The sequence below is a fragment of the Balearica regulorum genome, chromosome 2 (assembly GCF_011004875.1).
Source record: "Balearica regulorum gibbericeps isolate bBalReg1 chromosome 2, bBalReg1.pri, whole genome shotgun sequence".
In the NCBI taxonomy this organism is placed as follows: Eukaryota; Metazoa; Chordata; class Aves; order Gruiformes; family Gruidae; genus Balearica; species Balearica regulorum.
This window is the reverse complement of record NC_046185.1, coordinates 79,490,580-79,516,908: the sequence shown is the minus strand read 5'-3', so window position 1 is coordinate 79,516,908 and position 26,329 is coordinate 79,490,580. Positions and strand designations below refer to the sequence as shown.

At 37.0% G+C, this 26,329-nt stretch overlaps 1 protein-coding gene across 15 annotated transcripts in view; it reads left to right on the top strand.

The window, feature by feature from the left end:
• Positions 1–26,329, top strand: part of SEMA5A (semaphorin 5A) — a 353,459-nt gene that overhangs the window by 220,121 nt on the left and 107,009 nt on the right. For all 15 annotated transcript variants that reach the window (XM_075744800.1, XM_075744790.1, XM_075744785.1 and 12 more), the window contains 2 exons: positions 1,554–1,689; positions 5,059–5,263. In XM_075744800.1, coding sequence (XP_075600915.1) covers positions 1,554–1,689; positions 5,059–5,263 — 341 coding nt within the window. The remainder of the gene's footprint in view (positions 1–1,553; positions 1,690–5,058; positions 5,264–26,329) is intronic.

Sequence of the window (26,329 nt, the reverse complement as noted above, 5' to 3'; positions counted from 1 at the left end):
TTACTGGCCCATGTTGAATACCTGTTCAGAGATATCTGCACCACCCATATGATCTACTTTTCAGCCCTGCAACCTGGTCGTGGTGAAGTGCCAGGGTTTCTCATGCGGGGGAACAGCCTATTCCTTTCTGTTGGTGTAACAGCATCGGATAATACTGAACCACATCCAGCATTCATCAATCTCTATATCTTTAGAAACGCATTGATTTTATTGTACCCTAATGCTTTTTTCTAATATACTGTGAATCATTTTGTTGGGAAAAAAATGAAGCATTTCTGTCAATAAAGATTGAGTAATAGCAAAGCCTGCACCCTTTATGTGTGGTTGACTATTAAGTCCACTATAGCCACTGCTTCATAGTGAAGCTGGTTTTGCTTCTTTCAGACCATCCAAAACTCTATAAGCATAAGTCTGATGTCCTTTAAGGACTTCAAGAAATTCAAGAAGACATTGGTATGGTTAGTAATATTAGTGAGCTGCCTTTAGTGATACTTTACATTGGCAAGGAATTATCAAATCCGATGATAATTGATTCTACAGAAATTGTTAGCATGAAACTTCAAGTTTTGGGGATTCTTTGAAATAAGAGTGATAAGCATAAGAAAACAAATTGTTCTTTTGTCCTGTTATTAAATCCATATATCCAAACTCTTTTTTCAGTTGGTGGTAAATTTGATCCCCTGGAGTTTTTTTTTCCTTTCATCATTTTGGTTTTTATAGTAGTCGTTCTTAAGCCTTGTGTAAATTACAGGCTAAGTTTTAAAAAAAGAGAAAAAAAAGGGGAAAAAAAGAAAAAAAGAACGCTGTGTGGATCAATTGTGAGCAGTTTTATCTGCAGTGGAAACTTGTGCAACTACTACCTTTGTTACCCATCCCTTTATCTCAAATTGTGGAAGAGAGCAATGTTTTCCATATTACCAGCTCTCATAGTCACTGGATTATATTGTTTACACTGTGCAGAATTACTTTATTGTCATGTATATCATATTTTCAAGAAAAGAGCAGGAAATTGTATGTTTTGTTGGCTGCTGTTTATTTCTGTTTATTCCTCTAACAGGATATCTTGGAAAGTATGCAATCCAAGTGGATTTCTCCTGATGCATTTCTGGAACTTGGATTTTTGTGGAGGTGTCTTACCCAGGGGTTCCACAGGGTCTAGAGACATACCATACATTGAAAATCTTTACTTCTGTCATGCTACCATTGGTTGTATAGATGAAACATTAATGAGCCTTGAGAATAATCTCATCTTGTACTTTGTAACAAGTGTTAGAAAGGTGTCCCTAATGCATGTGATTAGGTATGGGCTTGTGGTATTAGAACAGCAGCAGAAGGTAGGAAGTTCTGAGTATCTCCCACACCAGCTACTTGGCAATGTCTGTGCCTAAATCAGCACATCATATGTCGTTATCTTGAGATACTATCTCCTGGCTGATCATGTCTGCTTTGTTAATTACTTGAAGGATTGAAGAGTTATTGCCTTTTTTATTTATTTTTTGGCAAATAGGTTTCTTAATGTTGTTACTAAGGTTAATGTTTATATTCTTTTGCAGGAACAGCATAGCAGCCTCAGCAGTTTGTGTTTTCAATCTGAGTGCCATAACTCAGGCCTTCAATGGACCCTTCAAATACCAGGAAAACTCTCGCTCTGCTTGGCTTCCATATCCCAATCCTAACCCTAATTTTCAGGTACAGATACATGGGAGAAGGACAATAATTTACATGAGGGTTTTTCAAAGTGCTGTATGGTTCATAGTGAAAAAGTCCAGTCTTGCAGTATAATCTAAGACCTTAAACAATTGCTAAAAAAAAAAAAAATAAAAAAAAATAAAAAAAAAAGGCTTAAGAGGTCCCCTTATTTCAACATACTTAATTTTATCCTTACACAAAATAATTTGGGTTGAAAAGCAAATGTGCTTTGAAGGGTAGGAGAAAAAAGACTTAACTTCAGTCTTCTGTCAAAGTGAAACACTATAGTTATCTGTCAAGGCAACATTAATTCCTGGCTGAAGTATGATCAAACTTCTGTTTTCTTTTACATTGTGTTTGTGTAATTAGAACCTGAAAAGGGAATATTGTTTGACAGAGGAAAGAAAGGGGGGATGGAGAGGGGTAAAGGAGAAGTGGTCAGGATTTTGTGTATTTTCCTGTGCAAGGTGGTCCCCAGTCCCTGAAGAGTCTATTTGAAAGAATTTGTAATGTGGTGTGCCCCTCATTTGAACTTATCAGCCTCAGAGGGTGTAATAATCTGCAGCTGGCTAGCAGCGTAAAACTAATTAGTTCAAGGTGGGTCACTCAGTGGAACTTTCTATAGAAAGAAAAGGGTATTTCAGGTAAGCACATATGCATTGTTTTCTTCTTCTGCATGGTCACCAGTCCTGCTAGGACAATTTTAGTGAGTGTTATTCCAGCAAGGGAAGTGGAAGGGAAAACAGCATTAACTTAGTGATTAGCAACAATAGCTTTTCACCAGGATACTTAAGTGTATTCACCTTTATCCACCTTTCACCCTCCCTTAATCTCAATGCAATTTCACAAGTTCAGTGCCTTCCCTATTTTCTTGTAAGTCATGAGATCTTTGCAAGCATGAAACAGAATCACCCATTGGGGATTGTAGGTAGTTTTAATTACTTCCTGATTTATGCAAATGAAGGAAAATAAGGAACTGAATTTGCTCTGAGTTACAGACCAAAGCTGCGTTATCTGTCCTAAATAGATGTTTGGCATTAGCCCCAAGTGACAAGACACCATTTAAGTAAGCCATATTGTAGTAGCGGGATATATTTATATATAGCTTTTTACATATTGTAGAAATATTCGTATTGTCAAAATAGTGATAGTAAGAGGGTCTAAGTGAGGCTAAATTTTTGAAGGAGAAAGCCTGAGGAAAGGCTTGTATATAAAAATCTCATGTTTTTGACTAGGTGAGCAAGTCCAATAAAAGTTATTAACCTCTCCCTGCAAGCCTTGTATTAATGTGTTGATAATTATTGTGAGAGCACCCTATACAGAATGGTACATACAGACAAAGATGACAGTGTGATGGCCGTGTAAAAGCAGTTTAAGTCTCTACTGTACTGTTGGTGCTCAGCTCTAAATCCCAGTCAAGACAGAGGTGTTGAAGAAATCTCTTGCTTGGATAGTCTGGCTGATTTTAATAGGGCTGATACTTCATCAAATTTACCAGAAAAGTGTCATATCTCATTGAGCAACAGCTTTGCAGACAGCACTAGTATTAAAAGCTGTAATGTGGCCTTTTGCAACACTGTATTGAAGCCAATTGACATTAACTGATTTCTAGGTAGCATTAGTGGTGTCTAACTTGTGTTCTTTTAGAGATGCTACCTTTTATTCTGTTGAACTTTCTGTTAGATTTCTGGCTCTGTAACTGCAGCAGTGATGTATACTAGAAGCTGGTCTAGCGCTTGGAGCTAAGTGTAACCATTCTTTGTGACTTGATGGTGCTTTAGAGTACTTACTTCATGTAGATGGGATATATTCATTGGCTGAGTCACTGGTTTCCTTCCCGGAAAGAAGGATTTTTCTTTTGTAGAGTCCTTATGATAAAATATCAGAGGTTCTGTTTGTGTAGTCTCAGAAGTAGATTTATCCTCAGAATACTCACCTACTCAGCACTAACAGACAGAAGTATGTGATTCGAAGGAAGACTACTGCTATGTAGTGATAGTTAAATCAGACATTTCATTTCCAAGACTGGATTATATTAATGAAATATTTTCCAGATTAGAATACTACTGGAGTCCAAATTTTTGAGGAACACTGTTTTTCCCCAGAGATTGTTGCTTTTGGCTTTACACAGGACAATTTCCATTGTAAGACTAAGGACCATTTCGGTGTACTATGAGTGTTCCACTGCAATCTTTCCTGCTTGATAGATTCAGAGAATTCTTTTTTGGCGTGGTTTATTTTTTCACTGGCATGACATGCAGGGTGCTCACAGAGCAAGTAATTGTTTCCTGCCAGTTGCTTAACTGTCTTTCCTCATCATATGATCTCTCATTATGAATTTTATTTGAGTTTTTCTTAACATTTGTCGATTTGGAATGATCACTTAATTTCAGATTGAAAATATGGCAGTAATGAAAAAATAACTGGTAGAGTTTTGCACACTATTATTTTGTTCATGCTGTAATTCACGGCATAATTTATGACATTGTAGAATAGAATGAATAAGTATGACTTAGGTATGCCTTTCACATCACCAACACGTTTGGTAAGTGTTGTGAAGTACTACTTTACTTCTCTGATGCAATTAAGTGTGAGTAAACACATGGATGTTTACATATTCACATGCGCTAAACAGCTTTCTCTTTTGTGTCCTCAGTTAGTTGAAGACTTAAACACGGAGATGCTAAAATTGACTGCCACTTGTTTTTCTTTGTTTATTTGTGGTTGAAATTTGAGCATGCAACTAGCAAATGCTTTCCTGTAAGGAAGGAGTACAGTTTTCAGATATAAAATATGGTCAGTTCCAAAGCAAAAATATCTTTGCCGTGGATAACACTTTATAGTTAGAGCTCCGCACTGTCCATTCTTGGCTAGTGAATGCAGGGTCTGAAGAAGCTGTAAGAACTGCGCATGGTGCTTTGACCTGGGATTTCTGTCAGATCCTGGCTGTGGTAGGACATGGGATTTCCTTTGAAAATTTGTTATGTCCTTACCACTGTGTCTGTGTAAATTATAAAGAAAACTAGTCAGAAAATTCTGTGGTTTGTTGGATGGTAGTTTTTCTCCTTCCTGCCCTGTGAACATAGGATATAGAAAAATATTACTATAGCCCATTTGTTGTGGTCAGTCCGGTGCCCTTACATATTTTTTAGAGTTAGGGAACCTCCATAATACTGCCTCAGGAAAGTGGAGCTTCTTCAATCACTGTGTGGACAGTCTGGTCAGCACCAAAAGGAGACCTGAAAGTGGAATTCCACACTGTCACTACAAGATATATTCTTAGTTTTTATTCTCTTGTGCTGCAAATCAGAGAGTAAATCTGTCATTATCGTTGACACATATAATAATGTTACTTTTCTGTGTTTACAGTGTGGCACCATGGACCAGGGTTTGTATGTAAATCTGACTGAAAGAAATCTTCAAGATGCTCAAAAATTCTTCTTAATGCATGAGGTCGTTCAACCAGTGATTCCAATTCCTTACTTCATGGAAGACAACAGCCGATTTTCCCATGTGGTTGTGGATGTTGTGCAGGGCAAGGACATGCTTTTCCATATCATCTATCTTGCCACAGGTATGAACTCTGCAGTGCTGTGATAACTGCAAAAGTTTATGAGATTTGTAAGTTTTAATGTTCTGTAATGTTATGGAATATGTGTAGTGCACATTAAACAAAAGCTTTTCCTCTTTGACAGCATTAACTCTACCTTCTACCTTTTCTGAGTAGATGAATTCAGCAGTTTGCAATGTCTTTATATTATATTATATTGTGAACTCAATTTTTGGTGTCTGTTTCCTATTCTTTGAAGCTATGAAGCCTACGTGCTCTTGAGGGAGCGAACGGTTGGAAATTCTACAAACAGGACTTCACAAATTTCTCTGTCTTTTATTCTTTTTATGTAGTTCAGGGTACAGTCTCGCCCAAGATAAGATGGTTTAGGATCCTCTGAGATAGAAGTAACTCTACAAATAGCAAATACAATTACTGCTATTGCTATTTCTGTCTTTTCTGTTCACAAGTATTTTATTACCTTTCCTTTTCATTTCATTTTTAAGTCATTCATTATGCAGTTTTACACCCTGCCTTATTATTTGTCCATTTATATGTGAGCTTAGCAATGAAAGAAAAATAATTCTCCACCTAAAATTGCCTTGGTTAGAGGTATTGCTTTCTTAGTTCAAAATTTCAAGCTTCTTAAAAATAGTGAGGGTGTCAGAGAACTGTTTTTGCAGAACAAGGATGTCCATCCCCAGCTGAGACTGAAATACTATGTTGGAGTAACGTGTTTAGAGTCTCATGGTATAAGACTTAGGGTAGTTCTCAAATATTTAGTCCCATGCACATCAAAGCAGTGGTGAGTAGGCACCAAATTTAGGGAAAGAATGTGTTGATCAATAAGAGGAAAAAAAAGCCTAATCCTATTTATTTGATCTTGCAATCAATTAAGTAAATTTCAAAATTTTCATTGATTCAGTAGAAACTAGATCAATCCTTTTAATTAATACAATTATGATTTACTAATGAAAATTGTATATTCTATAGCTTATCATTTATTAGGAGCGCAAGAAAAATGTGTATTGTGATTCAATATATGATTTAATTTTCCCTTGAAAGCATGATACCATTTTTCAGAGAAGATTACTTCTTTTGAATCTGAAGAAATTTTATAGTAATTTGGTACATTCAGGTGAGACAGTATTTCTGTGCATATTATCCTTGTAGCTTTCTTATTGTGCATAGGTTAAAGCTGTGCTTGGATTTGACCAATTGTAGTCAAAACAGGACGCCGGTTGGTAAATCATAGCATTTTAAGTGAAATCATGCCAGTACTAAATGCTGTTTGTATTGTAGAGATTTCCTGACAGAAACTGAATTACAGAAACAAATACTGTATTGGTTTTATATGAAGAGACTATGGCTGCATTGTGGGATATTTACATTATAATGTCAGAACTGAGAATGATGTCATTTGTCATAGTTCTGATTGTTTTCAGTTTTCAGTTTTCCTTACTGTGTTTCCTTTTACATTTGATTCAATAAGTTAGGATCTAAAACTGTATGTTTCATGGTTCATTAATAAATTGTGTTCATTAAAGGTTCTAGGTTCTTTTTATCTTTCTTGCTGCTAAAAAGACATTGCTCTTATCCTCCTTATGATGTATGCTTTCCTTCCACTTGTAGTCTTCTCTGTACCTCTGGTTTTAGTCATTCCTGGAGGTAGGATACTACTTTAGCTGGATCTTTAGTCTTTCTCCAGCACATGCTTTTATGTAATCAGATATTGCATGTTTTATAAGGTGAGAAACCATGTGGTAAAAAACCCCACGTAACAACAGAGTGTTCCTGAAGTTTTCTTGACAGAGCCAATTCTATTTCACTTCTATTTCACTGAATCACAGTGGGGTTTGTTAACATGCCTTCTGCCCCCTCCCACCCAGTTGAGTGTAAATACTAAGCTTAATTTCCCAATATTAATATTAACTTTTCAGCAAAATTACCTTTTAGTAGATTTTTAAACTACCACACACATGTTTATATATAAATACCATACCTACAATAAGTAAAGGAAGTTTAAAAATCCCAAGATATACCAAAATACACAGCATAATCTACTTAAAATGTTATCATTTGAGGAGAAAAGCAGTATTTTTACCTTCTTTGGGGTGCAGGTCATAATTTTAATTTCATTGTATTGGTAATGATGCAGCATCTTAGTTCTCCATAATCCTACGTAGGCTTGCTTGTGTAGAAGCTGTGGAGCACTTAGCGTTGAGCTTGCATCCTAACATACATGTGGTAACAGATTAGTGATTACACTGCTTCTGTAAACAACAGAAACTAAAAGGCAGTGGCCTTAACTTTGGAAATAAACAATAAATTTGGAAGCAGACCAAGTTTAATAGTTTTGAATTCATCCAGTGTCCAGCCTTACTCCTGCATACAATGTCATCTACCCCGAGCTTTTAAGACCATAAATCATGAGTGTGTTTGGGAGAGGAGGAAGAGCGGGGTTATAGTCACTGCCAGGCTGAGAAAAGTTGTCATTATTATATCTTTTCTGATTTAATTTACTTGCATTATTAAAAGTGGTGGCAAATTAAATTTGGAGTTAAATTTTTGCCACAATGCTCCATCTTCAAAAAAAGCCAGAGGAATTATCTGGGGACCAATGGGCTGGTCTGCATTCAGTCCCTGGGAAAATCAAGGAGCACATCTCCTTGGAGCACACTTTTGTGGGCACATGATGGAGAAAAAGGTGATTTAGAACATTCAGTATGGATTTCATAGAATCATAGAATGGTTTTGGGTTGGAAAGGAGTTTAAAGATCATTTAGTTCCAACCTCCCTGCCATGGGCAGGGGCATCCTCTACTAGCTGAACATGAGCCAATAGCGTGCCCTCACAGCAAAGGCGGCCAACAGTATCTTGAGCTCTGTTAACAAGAATGTAGCCAGTAGATCAAGGGAAGAGATTATCCCCATGTACTCAACACACTTTAGACCACGTCTAGTTTTGGCCTTCCTACATTACAAGAAGGATGTTAATAAACTGGAGCAAATTCAGTGGAGGGCCACCTTCTGTTGGGGGCTGGAGCACTATGCCCTAGGAGGAGAAGGTGAGAGAACTGGCCTTCATTCTAAAGGAGAGAAGGCTTCGGGGGGGGGGTGTGGGGTGTGGGGGTGGTGGGGGCTGGTGTGTCTAGTAACAGCCTGTAAATATCTACAGGGACTTTACATGAAGAATGGAGCCAGGCTCTTCACAGTGGTGCATGGTGGGAAGACGAGACAACAGGCAGAGAGTTTCAGACTGAATATAAAGAAAAACTTTTTCACTCCAAGGACAGTCAAGCACTGGATCAGATTTTCCAGAGAGGCTGTGCAGTCTCCATCCTTGGAGGTTTACAAGACTAGACAGCAACTCAGTCTATGTTATAGCTAGCTGTCCTTTGAGCAAGTGGTTGGACTTGAGACCTCCTGATGTCCCTTCCAGCCTAAATTATCCTCTACTGTATGCCAGTACAACTTGTAAATTAGTCGGGCTAAATTACATTTTTACTCAACCCTGTGATAATAGATATTATTGTACATTCTGCTGCCGAAAAGGAAGTGCATTCAACTCTAATAGTACTGGCAGTAAGTAATTTACACCACTGGTGTAAAGCAGGATGGATCCAACCCATGCCATGTGAGATGTACTATGCATAACTTCTGTAGTTATAATTCATTACAACATTATTACAAAAATTGTATTTTAAAATGCACAAAGCTGTTTTAGTGGAAAGGTAGACCTATAAATTGGATTGAATACAAATGAATGCTCTGCTGTCTTTGTTATGCAAAGCAAAAATCCCATTCTTTGAAGATGGGCAGTAGTTAAGAGAAAATTCTCTCCCACCCCCACCCCCCACCCCCCCACATTCACTTGCCTTTCTGTCCTGTTATTAGAATACAAATATTACAGAGGTGAACAGCCCTGACAGTATAAAAGTGTAATCTACTTTCATTAAACCTTAAATAGATATAATATTACTTGAGGAAAGACTGGGAGTAAGCAAACAAATGCATTAATCTACTGTGTCAACAGTCTTCGTTTCCTAAACCTTTGCCAAGTCATCATTCTGCTAGGAGATTCTGATGTGCTGGGATTTAGCAGCTACTGCTCATATCAAAAATATACTTCAGTACTTTGGAAACACATCTTAATCTTTTGCTGCACTGACTTCTAACACAGAGTGAAGGGATATATCAATTCCTGCACATTTTGTGTTGCTTAGAACTAGCAGTGTTGCTGGCTTTAGGCAGGCAAAAATTCCTGAAACAATTTTCAGTGATTCAGAAAGGAAAGTCAAGGAAAGCATTCACAGAAGTTCTGAACTAAAAATCATCTATAATAAGAAGTTAAAAGTAGAGCAAGCTAGCGAACAAACCAATATTCTGACAAATTTTCAAGTTTAAAAGACTTTACTTCCTTCTTCATTAGAAAAAAAAATCAAAGCAAAATGGTGCTATGTACATTATGGTTTTATTTCCCTCATTTTTGTCCCTTTTTTCTCCCTCCCATTTCTTTCTGCCTTTTATTTCTCTCTTTCAATTTAAATGTCTAGGTGTCCCATAGTTAAAAACTTTGCCAATATCAAAAGGTCTTCAAAGCATTTTTCAGAAAACAGGATGCTGCAACAAGAGCAAGTAGCCCTTATATAGAAGACTGTTGCAAAATGTATTGATTTAGTAGAATGAATAAGAAAATTATTAGGTATAGTGTCTAGTTTGAGGGTATTCTGAAAACAGTTTATGGTTGCTGTTTCTTGGGAGTTCAGAAGTGGTAATATTTGCACTGTCTGAAAAGAAACTTTAAGGCCATATTTTAAAAATGACTTGGTGGAAAAACTCCCATGTTTTCTCAGTTCTTCAGTCCCAGTGGACAGAGGATGTCCCTCCATATTCTGACTAGAAACAATATATGCCCAGTGGTGGATCTTGATAATTAGGATTTATAGTTTAACATGGATGAAATTGGGGCATGGGTGACTTATAAAGAGAATGTGAAACATGAAGAAAGATTTATTGTTGGCTGCATTGTATGTCTCTAAAGAGTAGGTAGTTCACTGAACTGAACCTGCATTTTTATGCCATAAAGCTAGATTTTATCTGAGGCTTAAAGATGACTGGAGGACATTACAACATGTTTTGAACTTCCCTTTCCAAGAAGTTCTAGAAAATGTTTTTTCTTGCTCTTAAGACCTCAAAATTACAGGTAGCAATGCAGAGAATAATGATCAAAATAATTCTGATTAAATAAATGCAGCAGTTGTTATGCAGAAATGGAGAGGTTTCACACAGAAATTTCAAGATTTTTTTTTTTTTTTTAAATGCAGAAGGATTTTTGCCTTTAGAAGGTTTATAGCAGATCATAAATCTCCACATATGTAACATTTTTCTCGTGAAGCCGCGATGTTGTATATTATCCAGAAACCAGTCCTAACCTCATGAAGAGATTTGGAAGTATGCATGAAACTCAGTTTGAAAGTGCTATCCAAACAGTTTGTATTTCTCCTGTTTGTCTTACTAGATGGGAGTAAATGGATGCAAGGTAGTGCACAATTTAATTCCTCTGTGATTTTTGTTACAGTTCTATCTTTTTCCTTTTGTTTTTGTAATCAATACATGACACTTTTTGCAAGGGAATAACCCAAGGTCTTAACAAGAAGAAAAGTTGTGCGTGTGTTTTTGCTAAAAACTCTCAGATGAAATATTGTCATTTTCCTGGCAGACTACAGGTTCTGATCAAAGTTTGCAGCTTTCACAATTTAATGTGTGTGGTATCATAATATATGTAGTAACTGAAAGTTACGGACCTTAAAATTATAAGCAAAATCATATGCTTATTTGTGTTTCATACATGGTGAAGAGAGCAACAAAGCTTAAAACGACTGCATTTTTTCCAATTTGGTGCTACTTCTGACTGTATTATCCCAGGTTTGTTGAGGTTATTGGAAGTAATCTGCAGATAATTTTTGTGGAAAGGAGCTATAGACTTTTCCTCTCAGTTTGAGAAGCACCTTTATAGTCTAGAAAACACAATATAAATGCAATAATAATAATGATCAAAGTCATAATTTGAGTCACAAGTCAAGTGTGAAAGTGGTAGGTAGTCTCTTTGTTCAAAACCAGAGAAACAGGAAAATCAAAGTGTAGATGGATAATGAGGCACATACACTGTGGCAGGCAGTTGTCACCTTTAAAAACGATTTCTCTTCTGCTGTAACAGAAAACACAGTTGCTTTGTTTTTTATGTCTTTCCTTGACAAAGGTATTGTGTGCTTTTACATAGTTGTAAAGCACCCCTGCAATGGTTTTAAAACTACTTCGCTGCAACTTCTTATCCTTCTGGCCTTATGCAATGTCATTTCAAGAGGCTTGAGGCAAGGACAGTCATCATTTACCCTGCTGTCTAAAACTGATTCATGTTGGAAGACACCAGTCCTAACAGCAACTTGATGATCTTGAACATTGTTTAAAAAAAAATATGAATTGAGCAGCAAACCATAAAATTCATAACCTTATTCTCCACTCCTTTTGCAGTGACCACTACCTCTGATAAAGGAAAACCCTAGCTGAATGCATACTTTGTTTACACTATTACTCTTTCCAGGAAACATTTTGCTGCAAAGTTTAAAAAAAAAAAGATTTAAAAGATTGTGTGATTTTGTCCTCAAGAGTCTAATACTCACTCTGGGATTTATGCTAATGTTACTAAGAATGCTTGCTATATATTCCTACTAGAATATTTATGTTATTTTCCATGTAGAATATATTTAAAGACAATCAAGTGCAGTGTAAACCATAGTTGGTTTACTATGTAATTTAAAAACAGAAATGTTGATTTGTCAGTGTCTTGTGTATTATGTCATCTGTACTGGGCAAAGTGGCTTTAAAATGTTACCAAATGAGAATGGTCATGTCTAAAGTCCAAGCTACATAGTTATAAATGCTATTATAGGGCTCTAGAAAATCAAAACCAGCATTTTAAATGTCTGGTAGGACTGATTTCCCTTGGCTTTATCACTGTGTGTAGAGATAAATCGTTCTGCCGGCTCCAATTGGGAGTGCTAAAGAGGTTTCTTAATAAATAGATGGCTTTAACCAGAGCTGGTTAAATTATTCATTGACAGCAATTTATATGTGAGAATCGTAGCCCTTTATTTGGTTCACAAATTACCCACCACTTATTTGTAGTCATTTTTGTTATTATAATCAACCCATAAATAGGTCATGATTTTCATTGGTTTGTTGCTGATATTTGCTGATATAGTTCGTTCGTATTTTAGATAGCATGTTCATGAATTGCCTGCTGTAAGTGGATGGCATTTGTATTCTGTTCTCTCGTGGGACAAATTTAAGTAGGAGAAGCCCTTTTTTTTCTGTTCACAAATTATCATTATGTCTTTATAATTGCCCAGCTCTATCAGATAAGGACTATGAATAAATGTCCAAAGGACATACGGTGTGTGCACTTCTGTGCCATCACTGGAAGTCGGAATTGCTGCAAGAAGCAGCTACTGGCTGAAGAACAGGCGGCTCTGTTTGCATGGGAGCAAGACTAACGTGCGGACCAGGGAGGGAAGGATTGTGAAGAGCTGGAGACAAAGTCTCAACCTTCCATTAAAAAGAGACCAGCTTCTCTTTATCACAGTGACACTGATGGTTGGACTTGATGATCTAAAAGGTCTTTTCCAACCAAAACAATTCTATGAAAACAATTCTATGACCTTTCAAATCCTGTTTATCTACTTTATAAACTTAGAATGGTCAAATAGCCTTTTGTCCTTCTTTTCAGGTTTTTTGGCAACTATCACCTCTTCTTCCTGGCAGGGAAACTAGACTAGATAACCCCTACATTCCTTTGTTATTAGATAATTCTAGTGCACAGAACGTGAAACTGTGTGAATGAGGTGTCTTACATGGCACTCAGTGTTGTTCCTGCTGTCTTCAAAGCTATATATTAGCATCTAAGCCTATATTAAAAATTTTTGGTTTGCCCCTGGTAGCATGCAGTACCGATTAACAGGCTTGGTCATAATTTTGAAAACCGCTATTCGAATCAGCCTTATCTCGGAATAAAGTTTGAACTTTGAACCATCTGTGTAACTCTGGCATGAGTACACCGTTAGTGTTCAGGACCCTTCCTGAGAGATGTGGGGAGGAAGCCTTCCCTTTGAAGGGACTCGGCTTTATCAGAACTTTTCAGAAAGGATTAGGCAACTTGGCACGTTGCTGAGCATTCTGAACACCTTTAGAATATTCTGCAAGGCCTTTTACTTTTAAAAAGCCTTTCATTTAAGGTGGACATGCATAAGAGTGGCTGAATGAACCTCTGCCAACCAAAGAAGAAAGTGAAAAAGTGAAACAGTTAAATCCTTGGGAGGGGAAAAAGTTCAAACCCTACATGAAACTCATCTTTGACCCTAAAAAAAAAAAAAATAAAGGAAATGTTGGGCCACAAGCATGATGGTATTATGTGTACAATATTCAGTGTGAACTGTCAATACAGTAATTGTTAAATGGGATATTCTGCTGGACTCCTGTTTTTACTATTGTTTATGAGCTTCTTCATTCTGCAGCATTTTTCCCAATAAATGTCAATAAATCCAAATGTTTACAACTAAGCAAATAGAAGCAGTAATCAGTGAGGATTTTCCCCGGTAGTATTTGTGGATTTTTTTTCCTTTGGTTTATCCAGCTCTGATCATTGGACATGGTAAATCTTCATAAGGTAAAGAAATTGTCAATAAAGATAGGCCTTATTTACTTTGTTCTGTGACTTGTAAGAGTCAACAAAATGTAGACATGTGCTATTCCAAATACTGTGGCCTTTTTGTGAAGAGTCCTGTAACCTGCAGGCAAACTCCCAAGAAGATAGATTAGGTTCCATGTGCATTTTACTGTATCAAGTGACTGGGTAAGAGTCATGATATTTGGAGCAGAGACTCACTTGTCTACACATTAATTCTTCTAGTTTTTATTTATTTTTCTTTCTTATCCCATGAATGTTGTAAATTTGGTTCTACAACTGCACACCTTCAGTAGGAGTAGGAATGACAACAGGCAAGATAGTTGTTAGACCACTTGCCTAGGAGATAAGAACTAATTTTTAACTAACAAGCTGTGTGAGATTTCCTGGTTATTGCCAGATGTCCCGAGTCCTAGACTGTTGTATAAAGAATATAAGTAATATGATTATATATATTATATACTATGGCTATTACTGCTTCAATGTCCTAGAATAGTGAGATGAACATCTTCTGGTGAGAGGGTTTTAGGTTCATGTTTCCAGTCCCAACTTTGCTTCTGTTTTTTGTCCATTTACTTCTTAATTTACTTAGATTAGAAAGAAATCAGCATCATTCTTTCCTTCTATCTTTCTGAACCAAAGCCGTGCTTTATGCTGAAATTGCTGCTGAAGTTCCATGGACATCATATGGGATTTGTCCCATCTAGGGACTAAGGCATAGGGTCGTGTACAATGCAAACTGCAAATGTGTTTGAGTCAGCCAAGTTTGTGATGCTTCTGGATCCATACAGTAGTCAGTTGTCTTTCTGACACTTCCAGTGAAAACAGCCGTATATGACTCAGTTAAGAAATCAGGCAAGGTTTATTGTGGGTTATTATCTGAGAAGTAGTTTTCTCCACTTGTGCATGTAAGTGCTTCTTTGATCTGGGCACTGGAAAATTTATTCAGTGGGAAAACACTATCATATTCATAGCATGTGTTAGGTAGTACAAGGTATTTATTATTGTGGTGGCACGAAAGAAGGCAATAAAAAATAATAGGAGCAGTAAGCACTCCCTGTCCGGTCAGATCCAATCAGAGTTAATACATCTCAACTTTGGGAGACTGGCAGGGATCCAGGGCCTGTATTTGATAGTAATTTTATCCTTTGTGTACAGTGTGGCATTCTTCACTGCTGCTCTGTGTCAGATAGCAAGCTGTAAATCATAAGAATAATTTCATCTTGTGATTAATATCTATGTTTATTACTTTCTCTACTACTTTAGGTAGAGGTTACACATTTCTTTAGAGATGCTTATCTCCACTATCTGAGAAGTCCAGGCTTTGCTACTGATTAAACGTTTTAGAAGGTCTCTCCAAAATTGGAATGTTTTCTGTTCCTGAGAAGTTTTTTGGAAATTAATGTAGACTTTTTTGTTTGTTTGTTTCATTGTCTTACCCACTAAGCAACCTTGTAGCTTTATTTTCTTCTCTTTTTGTGTGTGCATGTGTGATTTTTAGTACAGGAAAAGCTGGTCGTTAGCAACAAGAGTGGCTGTAATTACAGTGTATTGCCAAGTGGGCATTCTCTGAATAGGTATGATTCACATGTAGCTCTTGATATTGAATCTGTTTAGTTATCATCTAACTGGCCTTAGGGAGTAAAATTTTTTTATGTTTAGGAATAAGAGAGCATTGCCAGTCACACCCTTCTCAACCACCTGTCTGAACTGCAGCCTAATTTGTCCTAATTTATGTCTGTAAGTATAAAATAGATGGCTCACTTCTAAAAACATCTATTGGGATTCTTGGTAAAGGTAGTCTCATAGCACATGCTCACAGGTTAATGTGCACATTGGCAGCATCTGTTTGATTCAAATACAGGAACTATGATCAAAGGCAGTAAATATGTACATTTTCTTTTGGCTTTAGATTTGATGCACCAACATAGTCTTGATATTCTATTTCATTTTGAACCTGGCGCTATTGAAGTGCATTCCTTTACTGAGCTGGAAGAATGTGTCTTTTTGCATGCCAAGTTATTTCAAGCTGATGCAAGACAAAAAATGTTATACTGGCCTTCTGTAAGGATGCTGGCTTCATTTGTCATGAATCTTGTAAATATTTTTTATTACTGAGTAACTTTACAGACAGAACTAATCTAATTCAAAATTAGATTATTGCTTGGTAAGATCAGACTTTGAGCTCGATGTTGTTATGAATCATGCCATTGCTCTGTATTGCCTACCTGAGATTTCCTGATACCTCCACAGGAAGAACTGTAGCTACTATAGCTTCTGCTAATAGGTATTCTGAAGTGATGTGTTATTTCTGAGTAAGTTGAGTGCATGAACTGTTATGGATATATTCAGCTCCTCCGAATCAGAAAAAATACCCCATGTATTTGTATCTTACCTCTCTCAGTCACATCTTTGACAAGCTGAGAATCCCTTATAAGATTGAAAGTGGAGGAGAAGTGGTAAAGGTGTGAACAATGAGCATGATTCATGAAAAATACATACCTTTTGAGATTGTCGAAACTGCTTTTTTTCTTTTGTCAGGCAACAAGAAACATCTCTTGTAGATCTAGGAAGGGTAAAAATTTGGCATTGGTGTATATGCTCTTCAATCTAACAAGCTGAGGAAAGGGGTGATTTGATTTTATATTCTTTCTTTGTGAAGAAAACAGGCTTAATTGATGTAGAGGCTGAGACATGTAATTCTGCATGTGTTTTGTTGTTTAGCATGGGTTTGTGGATTTGTGCTTAAAATTCTAGAAAAGACTAAGGGGAAAGCAAAAAAAAGAGATTCTGGTTTTAGGAGTCAGCAGCTTCAAGTTTGTAGACATAGTCTTTCAAAAAAAGGCATGCTACTTTGGTTTAGCTGCTAGTTGCTTTGCATTTTAGTCTCAAATAAATCTGAATTTACCTTCAGAGCTTGAATTCTCTTGAAAGATTTTTGAATAAATCTCACTGGCGGTGGCTTTAAATTGCAATTTCACATAGGAGGCATGAAATGGCCACTGGAGGAAGGCACACAAATTACACTATTTTCTAAAATATAATACATTTTTGATTGATAGGAAACACTGCTAGTGGAAACCTTAATTGTACCTACTCAGAATCTGTTGTACTTTAACGAGTGATAGAAGTTTTCTGTGTTAAAGCAAGTTTTTAAGTCTTTGCATGGTAATTACTGGAAGAAGCCTTTGCTGATTCACCTGCAAATTGAATAAGTCCTTCATGTTTTGAGACATTGTAATACATGGGAATTAAGTCTACAGGGGATAGAAGTGTTCTAAAGAATGCATTATGTTTAAAAAGCGTTCTCTGGAAAACAATAAAGAGAGGACTGAGATGATAGTTATCCAGTTTTGCATTCATAGATAAATTCCAAAATTATTTTATTTGAAAATTGAAACTAATATTTTTTGGGGGGGAGGAGGGGTGGGAGTGACTTTAATCTTCAATAATTGTTGGACAGTGTTTGTCAGTAATTTCTATGTTCTTTCTCTCTACCAAATACATGGCTTTGTTTGAAGAAACCTCCTTTTTTGGAATAACTAGTATCTAAATGAGCACTTTTTTTATTCAAAAGACTCTTTGAATCAATAGTTCTAATTCCTGTGTAGACAGGATAGTCCATAAATATTCTCTTCATAAATTAAATACATATTAAATTTTGACATGCACCCGTGAGAAACTCCTCTAGTTGCAGAGGTACAACTGAGTTTCTCTTGGAATAGCCACTAGGGCATTAAGAAGCTTGCTAATCATTTCAGAAGGCATGCAAATAGATTGTGGCTAAAATTGTACCTTTCAGATTCCTAATAGTTGGCAAATGAGTTAAATTATTTCTCCTGCATAAAAGCCTGGGGACCTGTAATAGACCATCATAATTCCTTTGTTGAGAGGCTTTATCAACAATGTATCTCATTTCAGCTTTAATTCAAATTAATTTCCAATACTGTAAGGAAGTACATCAATATTTACTTGAAATGTAATAGGAAAGAGGGAATAAGAAGGAGCGAGAGCCAAAGATAATGGTGAATCTAAAATACTGCGTGTGCTTGCTTTTCATAGACTTTCAAAACTGCTGCTGCTACATCCAAAAATTGAAAAACAAAACCAAACCAGACTGTAGAAATACAAGGGTCTTACCTAGAGAATAATATTTTAATGTATGACTTCTGTACGTTTTTCTTCTGCTGCTTCCAAAACTGTCTTCCTAAGAAAGAGCCAAACCTTTCCTATTTCCTAAGTGTGATAGTTAACCAACTATTCTGTGCTTTGAAACTGTTAATACACTAAACACCATGTGGTATGACTATTTGTATATAATTTAAAGGGGGCTGTTGCTAAAATATATTAAAATTATATATGTACCATTTTAACATTTCTTTCTTTCTAATTGTCAAGACACCAGAAAACTGAATGTCTAATTGTAGGATTGCTATGAACTGTGTATAGTATGACAGGAAGCAGGAAATTTTGATTGATTAGTTGTGGAAATTGCTTTTCCTTAAATTTGGGAGTCTTTGCTTCCCTGCTCATTTTTGTTAACTTTTCTGCTTCTATTAAACATACCAGCAGACCAACAATGACTATGTCTGTGCCTGGACTTTCCTAAAAGCTTTTACAGCTTAAAAGTCTGTGCTCTTATATGGCCAGGGATTCTTAGATTATTGTTACTCTCTAGCAATACCAAAAATACATAAACAACCTCTGAAATCCAAAGCCCTTTGAAATTCATCATGGAGAGAGAATGATTTGGTTTAAAATCTGAGATCATAAAAACCAAAAATCACCCCTCAAAAAAACCCCCAAAAAACCAAAACCCCAAACCCAAAACCACACACACAAAAAAACCCCTGAACAACAAAAAACAACCAAACCCAAGCCCCCTGCTTTTCTGTCTGGAGTAGACCTAGAACTAGAAAGGACCTGGTCTTATATTTACTTCACGTGTGGCCAAAAACTCCAAGACCAAACATATTTACAATTTTGTGCTAAGGTCTCACATGGACAAGCAGCAAGATTTCTCAAGCCCCAGACTGTAGCTTTATTTTAAAATCTAACAACTCTTGTTCTACTTATGAAGTCCAATTCTTGAGACACATTGCTGATCCTGTAATGATTCAGCTAAAAATATAGTTCACTTGATAGATTTTTAGTTGGTTTGCATTCTTGCAACTCTAAAAAACAACTAGGTAATCTAAGAACTTCAGCTAGAGCAGGCTCATATTTTGGTAGTGTGTGTATATTTTTTGCAGGTGACAGAAACCAATTAGTATTTATTTTTGTTCCAGATTTTCAGTGGTATTAGTACTAGCTTTTATAGTACGGAGTTTTTCACATGGATTGCTGTTGGTTCAGTTAATTAAATTTACTGAAAATTAATTAAATGTCCATGAGCAATGATCTGTGAATTTTCCAGATTCCTTGCATACTTTTTTCTCCAACAGTGTCCTATGACGGAGTGAGGGAAACTGAGATAGCTGAATAAGGGACAGCTTAAGCTTTTCTATTTCCTGTGAGTAGGTGATGGCACAGAGACTAACCACCATTTAATTTCACCTATTTAGTGTTTAAAAATATTTCTCCATATTTAACAAGGCAGAACAATTTACAACATTTCTTGGGGAAATGCAACAAAATTCTTTTTGTATTTCCAGCTACAGTATGTGTTAAAAGCTTTTGTTATACAGTTACAGAATTGTCTTTTTAATCTAATAAATGTGTTTTATATCTGTATTTCTGTTAATATCCACCATCGTCTAGTTATCATCATGATGATAATGAGCCGTAATAGCAAGGCAGTCAGTAGTTTATTGTTGAAATTCTTTGTAAGCTTATCACAGTTTTTATTCTCTCAAGTCTGCAAAATGGAACACGTTCAGATTTTTAACCTCTATTTTTGACTGAAACTTGTAGAAAAATCACAACATATGTATTTTATTACACCAAGAAATATATTTAAAGTAGAGAAAAGGAACAAATTAACCAGCACACTGACCAGATTGTTCAAACAGTGGTTTAATTTCAAGTGGACAGACAAACTATGAACATGTAAAAAAGCTCTGAAAATAAAAATAAAAAAATAAAAAATTGAAATTTACACTTTGATAAAGCATCAGAATTTCATATTCCTTTTTGAGATTTACTTTTTTTTTCCCAAAGAAGTAATGAATATACATTTTAAAATATGCAAATATTTAAAGTAAAACCCTGTAAATTAAGGTGGGAAAATTAAATCAAACTATATTATTTTTGTTTTCTGTATCATTGTAGAGATACTACATTTACCCATAATATATTTTTAATTTTTAAAGCAGAAGGGTTGAAGCTGAGTCTTTTACTTGTCCTTTAGGCTGTAGTGTGATTAAAAACCTATTCCTATAAATCAAGTATAAATACATATCTCAGAAACCTGGAGGTAAAAGATAAATTAAGTTACAGAGAATGGTTATATTATCTTATCTTCTGAACATGCCCTTGCTTTAAACCAAATTGGACCTCACCCCCATATGGGAAAACAGATTATAGCAAAGGCTTTAATTATCCATATTCTCCTGATGATTTAGCTAATTTTGAAGTTATTTTTAGGAAGGGAAAAAAAAAAGAGCAGGTTTTAAATCCTCTTGTATTCTGGGTACCATATGCATTTTTTTTTATATTACACAGATTGCTAAATCGTAAGTGCTGGGCTTTCCCTTTGTAGACTCAACCAGCTGCTGCATTAGTTGTTGCTGTGTCTTTTTTTTGTGTTGAGCGCACTTAAGCCCTTATGCAACCTGATACTTTCTGTCATTGGAATAATTTTCTGCTGTTAACCAAATGAACACTCTGCTTTGCAGTAGGCCTTTATCTCGGCTCCTGTGGTGGAGAAAAGCAAAGTCTGATGATACATTTTCTCACAGTGACACTGGAAAAATAATTTGTATACAACAAATAATATGCAAAACCAGCGTTTAATGGACAGAATCAAAATAGTTAATGAATATAATCTTTAATACCTTTGTTGGCAACGTGGACAGTGGGATCAAGTGCACCTCAGCAAGTTTGCCAACTACACCAAGCTGTGTGGTGTGGTCAACACACTGGAGGGAAGGGATGCCATCCAGAGGGACCTTGACAGGCTGGAGAGCTGGGCCCATGTGAACCTCATGAAGTTCAGCAAGGCCAAGTGCAAGGTCCTGCACGTGGGTCAGGGCAATCCCAAGCACAACTATAGGCTGGGCGAGGAATGGATTGAAAGCAGCCCTGAGGAGAAGGACTTGGGGGTGTTGGTAGATGAGAAGCTCAACATGAGCCGGCAGTGTGCGCTTGCAGCCCAGAAAGCCAACCATGTCCTGGGCTGCATCAAAAGAAGCATGACCAGCAGGTCAGGGAGGTGATCCTGCCCCTCTACTCCGCTCTCGTGAGACCCCACCTGGAGTACTGCATCCAGCTCTGGGGTACAAGAGAGACATCAAGCTGTTGGAGCGAGTCCAGAGGAGGGCCATGAAGCTGATCAGAGGGCTGGAGCACCTCTCCTATGAGGACAGGCTGAGAGAGTTGGGGTTGTTCAGCCTGGAGAAGAGAAGGCTCTGGGGAGACCTTCTAGCAGCCTTCCAGTACCTGAAGGAGGCCTGCAGGAACAATGGTGAGGGACTGTTTACAAGGGCAGTGACAGGACAAGGGGTAATGGCTTTAAGCTAAAGCAGGGAAGGTTTAGATCAAGTATTAGGAAGAAATTCTTTCCTGTGAGGCTGGTGAGGCACTGGAACAGGTTGCCCAGAGAGGTTGTGGCTGCCCCCTCCCTGGAAGTGTTCAAGGCCAGATTGGATGGGGCTTTGGGCAACCTGGTCTAGTGGTGGGTGTCCCTGACCACGCAGGGGGGTTGGAACTACATGGTCTTAAGGTCCCTTCCAACCCAAACCATTCTGTGGTTCTATGATGATAACTTTCCAAAGCCTATTTCAAATTACACTTGAAAATATATGTAATTTGTATCCATTTCAACTACACATTTTAAAGTGTATTCTCCCAAATATCCATTAATTTTCAACGTCTTTAAAACAAAAAACCCCTCGTGATTATTATTTTAAGGTAGATTTTTATGGGTGTCAATGAATTTGTTTTCACATATTATAATATACATAGAGTAGTGTATTTCTTGCATGGGTGATACCTTATTCAAGTTTAATTACAAATGTCACTTGAAATACTGAATATAGCTTTAGCTTCCATTTAGTGTCTTGCCTTGACTGTTGCTTTCCTCCATTTCGACCACATTCTTTTATCTGGTTAAGACATCTTGCTTTTCTAGACAATATTTTGTGGGGAAATTGCAAAATAGGCCCTTACTTATATTGCATATTCTTAGTTTATATTTTGCAGTTTATTTTGCTGTTCCCTGAGTTTTTCTTGGTATACGTGAGGAGATTTTCAGATCTGTAAAGGCACCTTATTGTGCTCTGAAAGTTTAGGAATGCTTGTAAAGTCACAAGTATAGGCATATCGCTGGCCTGTGATTATATTTGAGACTATTACAAGTTTCTTTTGCTAGCAACTCATATAGTTTAGAAGGCACCAATGACTTTTTTTGCAACATTACTGAAAAATGATACTGTAGGCTTTTCCTCTGAAAACTGTTGACTTAGATTCTGTGTTCTGGTGCTGATTCTGTTGCTTTTTGGAGACCAACCCTCTCTCCAAGGTACTAAAATAACAATAAAATGAGGATTGAATTAGGGATTTTTTTTCACTGTCAAATATGGCAAGAGTTAAGACTGAAAGTGTTTCCTTCCCAAAAAGGAATGGGTAGAGGTTTTTTTCCCTTCTTTTATAGAAATGAAATGAACTTACTTCGATACTGCCTCTTTTTGGATGATTTATTATAGATGCTTTTGCTTGAAGAATGCAGCGATATTTGTAAATATAATAGCTCATATAAATATTTATTCTTCTCCATAGCAAGAAGTTGCTACAGATTCTTTTGAGTGTCCTTATTTCTGTTAGAAAACTTAAGAAATTGCAGGTTCATTTGTTGCATCTGCCATTTGTTTTGTCTTTTCATTTTCTGTTTTCCTTTGCAGGTGTCACCATAGATGTTATAATGATATTAATCACACTTTTGCAGTCTTCTCCGTTGCTGGCTACGCTTTATAGCATTTAAATCTTAAACTGTGCTTTTCAGTTTTAGAGATCATCCTTCGATTTTGTCCCATTATCATTTTGTTCATTACAGACTCTGTTGCCTCCAAGCTTGTTCTCTGCAGCTCCATCTCAGGTTTTCCATTCAGTTCTTCATAGTCTCCTATGCATTACATAGTAACATTTTCAACTAGAATTTGTCTTTCCCCTTTATCTTCATTCACAGTGATTAGATTTCTAATCTTCAGTTGCTGGTTTTGCAGGTCTCTAAGAATATTGCAGTACAAGTTAACAAAGCACGTTATTTACTCATTCTGGCCAATGTCATTATTTTACTACTCTTATATATACTCTGTCATCCTTAAACCAAGGCTGTCAGGTGTCTGGATCTATTCCAGCATGTCTTGCTTACGTTCAGAATGTGAAGATGTCATTCATTCGAATTCTTAAATAGCTGTTGGACTCAACCTTGACATTTGTGATGAAACTGGAACTTTCCCTGTGTCCATGGCAATAGTTACATCCATTAGGAAGGTCTGTGTTTACTGTTCTTCTTGCCTATTTCTTGGCAGAAGTGGACAGTTAGTGTGATTATAAAGTAAATATTCACTTGAAAGATTTTGATAGGTCTGAAAACTTCCATGCCCCAGAACTGTATTCAAGACCGATTTTTTTCCCCCTACTCCTCTCTTTATTTTGCTTTGCAACTGTGGTGTGAAAATGGCTGAACAGATAACACTTTTGAGGATGGGACTTTCACAGGTTTTTTAGGAAACCTGCAAACTTTGCTAGAGGCTGGATGCACAATGTTGAACACACTGTAGCAGAATTGGAAAGCACCTGGATTTTGAAAGTACTGATGATTTTGCACTGTAAGGAAGCCCATTATAGCCTACATGCTAGTATAGTTTGAAGAGGTTGATAGCTACATACCCTTGCTATGTACCACAGTCTGATGAACATAGCTGCCAGTTCAGTCTGTGTCTGTCTCAAAGTTGCAGAATTAAAACAGATCCTCACTCTACTTTGTGCTCCCAGGTGGTCCATGCAAAATTGAAGTCATAGGCGGGAAGAATTTAAAGCAGAGAAAATAGGTTATAGAAGATCAGAAGTAGGAGAATTTACTGAGGCAGAGGTAGATCTCAGATAACATTTTATTGCTTTATACTGAACTTGCATATGACCCACATTGCTGCTATGAAGGGTAGTGTTTCTTCCTGATAATCTGTGGGATCTCTGGCACTGCTTCTTCACTTAAAGCCCAATCATTTATGACTTTAAACACATCTGTATGAGTGCTGATCCTCTTAGACCACAAATTGGAAAGGAATTATGTGGGAAATGCTGAAAGAAAGGAAAAGAAAATGGGAGGAATGGAGCCTGTATGCCAAGATAAGAAGAAAGAAGAGCAACGACAGCTGTCTTGGGGAAGGCATTAGTGCTGCAGTTCTCAAAGTGAGAATTCTTTCTTTTGTTCTAGGGTAGTATGCTGCTGTAACCATATTGTCAGGTCATAGACCTAAACGTAAAAAAATTGTAATTCTGCCCTCTACACTAAACAAATTGACTGAAGAGAAAAGAAACAAAACATTTGGTTTTGAACATATTCTCCTGTCCAAAACTGCATTTCTAAATTAAACGTGTATGTAGGCATGGGAGAAAGAGGCCTCCAGTCATGGGTTGTTTTTTTTTCTCTTTTATCCTTGGGGAGGTAACGGCAAGTGACTCAGTCTGTAGATGCCAGGCACGGCACAGGGGGAGGAAGAAATGTTAGTCTATACAAGAAGCACATGGTGAATCTGTACCTGATTTTTGTCTCATACAGGAAAAAGATGACAAGTCAAGTGCGATGTATCACAAATTGTACTGAATCTGTCTGCTGCCAGTCAGACAAGTGATACAGAGTTGTACTAACTAATCTATACAGTGATACCAACTCATTCACATGTGTAAAATGATCCACTGCTTCTTCTTTTCTTTCTCTTAGTACGTTTTTCCAACTTTTGTGCTCCAAAAAATAATTTGTTTTTTTCACTCAGTGACTAACACAGCCACCAAATTTTTGTTCTAGGCAGTTTTCAGACCATATTTTGACCTTGAAACTTGCATCCAGCAATCACTAGTAGAAACATTGCTTGTTATGCTGTTTGGTTGAGTAGGTTATCACTTAATTGTGAGGCAAAACTGACTCCTGGACAAGATTTAATTAATTTTTGAGTATAATTCTACTTTAGGTGGTTTGGAAAAAAAAAGTGATAGAGTTTTTTCTATCAAAAAAAGTTAAATTTTAATGAAAATTAAAATTGTCATTTAAGGAAAGTTTTTTCCTAACAAACACTCTTACATACAGTAAATCCTGACAAGCTTGTTTATACCAAGAAAGGAGAAAAATGTAAACAGTTATATGGAGTGATTATATTAAGAATTGAGAGGTCAGAAGATTTTCACATGCAGACATGAGCTATTACACTCAAAATCTTGTCATGAGCAAAGGGAATACACTTTATATACTGAGCTAAGCATTTATGGTTCATCTAATTAGTTTTGACTGTCTAATAAAATTATGTCCATACTATCTAATTATTAAAGTTTTGTTAGTAATATGGTTAAAATCTTATGCTTACTACTAACTTCCCCTGTTAGTTGGTGTTATGCTCCCCCTTCCAATATTTCTGCAGGTCTTAGAGATTGACTCTTCAGTCTTCCTCAGGAAGAGGGAGATTTTAACAGTAATTAACAGCTTGGGTTCTCCACCTCCTCTTCAGTTTTAGAGTCGTCTTCAGGCTACTTTTTTCTTAAGGTTGCTTAGTTGCTGTTCCTCTCTGCTTCCAGGGAAAAGTCTGGGAGCCGCAGGCTGCCCTCCCCAGCCCCGTTACCCCGGAGGGGCTGTCTGTCCCGCAGTGACTAGGTGGGGGTGCCAGCCCCCTGACCGGGAGCTCCCAGAGCGACGCCAGCACAGGGAGGACATGGGCACGTGGCCACCAGGCGATTGCTGCCATGGCTAAAACCAGCTCCTGCCAAGGCAGGGCCAGACCCGTGCTGAGACCCTGCGCTGCCAGCTGCCCACCAAGCCTCTGGCTTTGTGCTAGTGATTGCAAAAACCGTGTTTACTGGGCTGCAGAACACAGCATCTCAGACATTTGTCTTGCAATTGTTACTGACTCATAAGAGATACTACAGTCTTTCAAGACTTGACAGGAGTAAGAGCTGATCTCAGTATGTGTTCAGAGT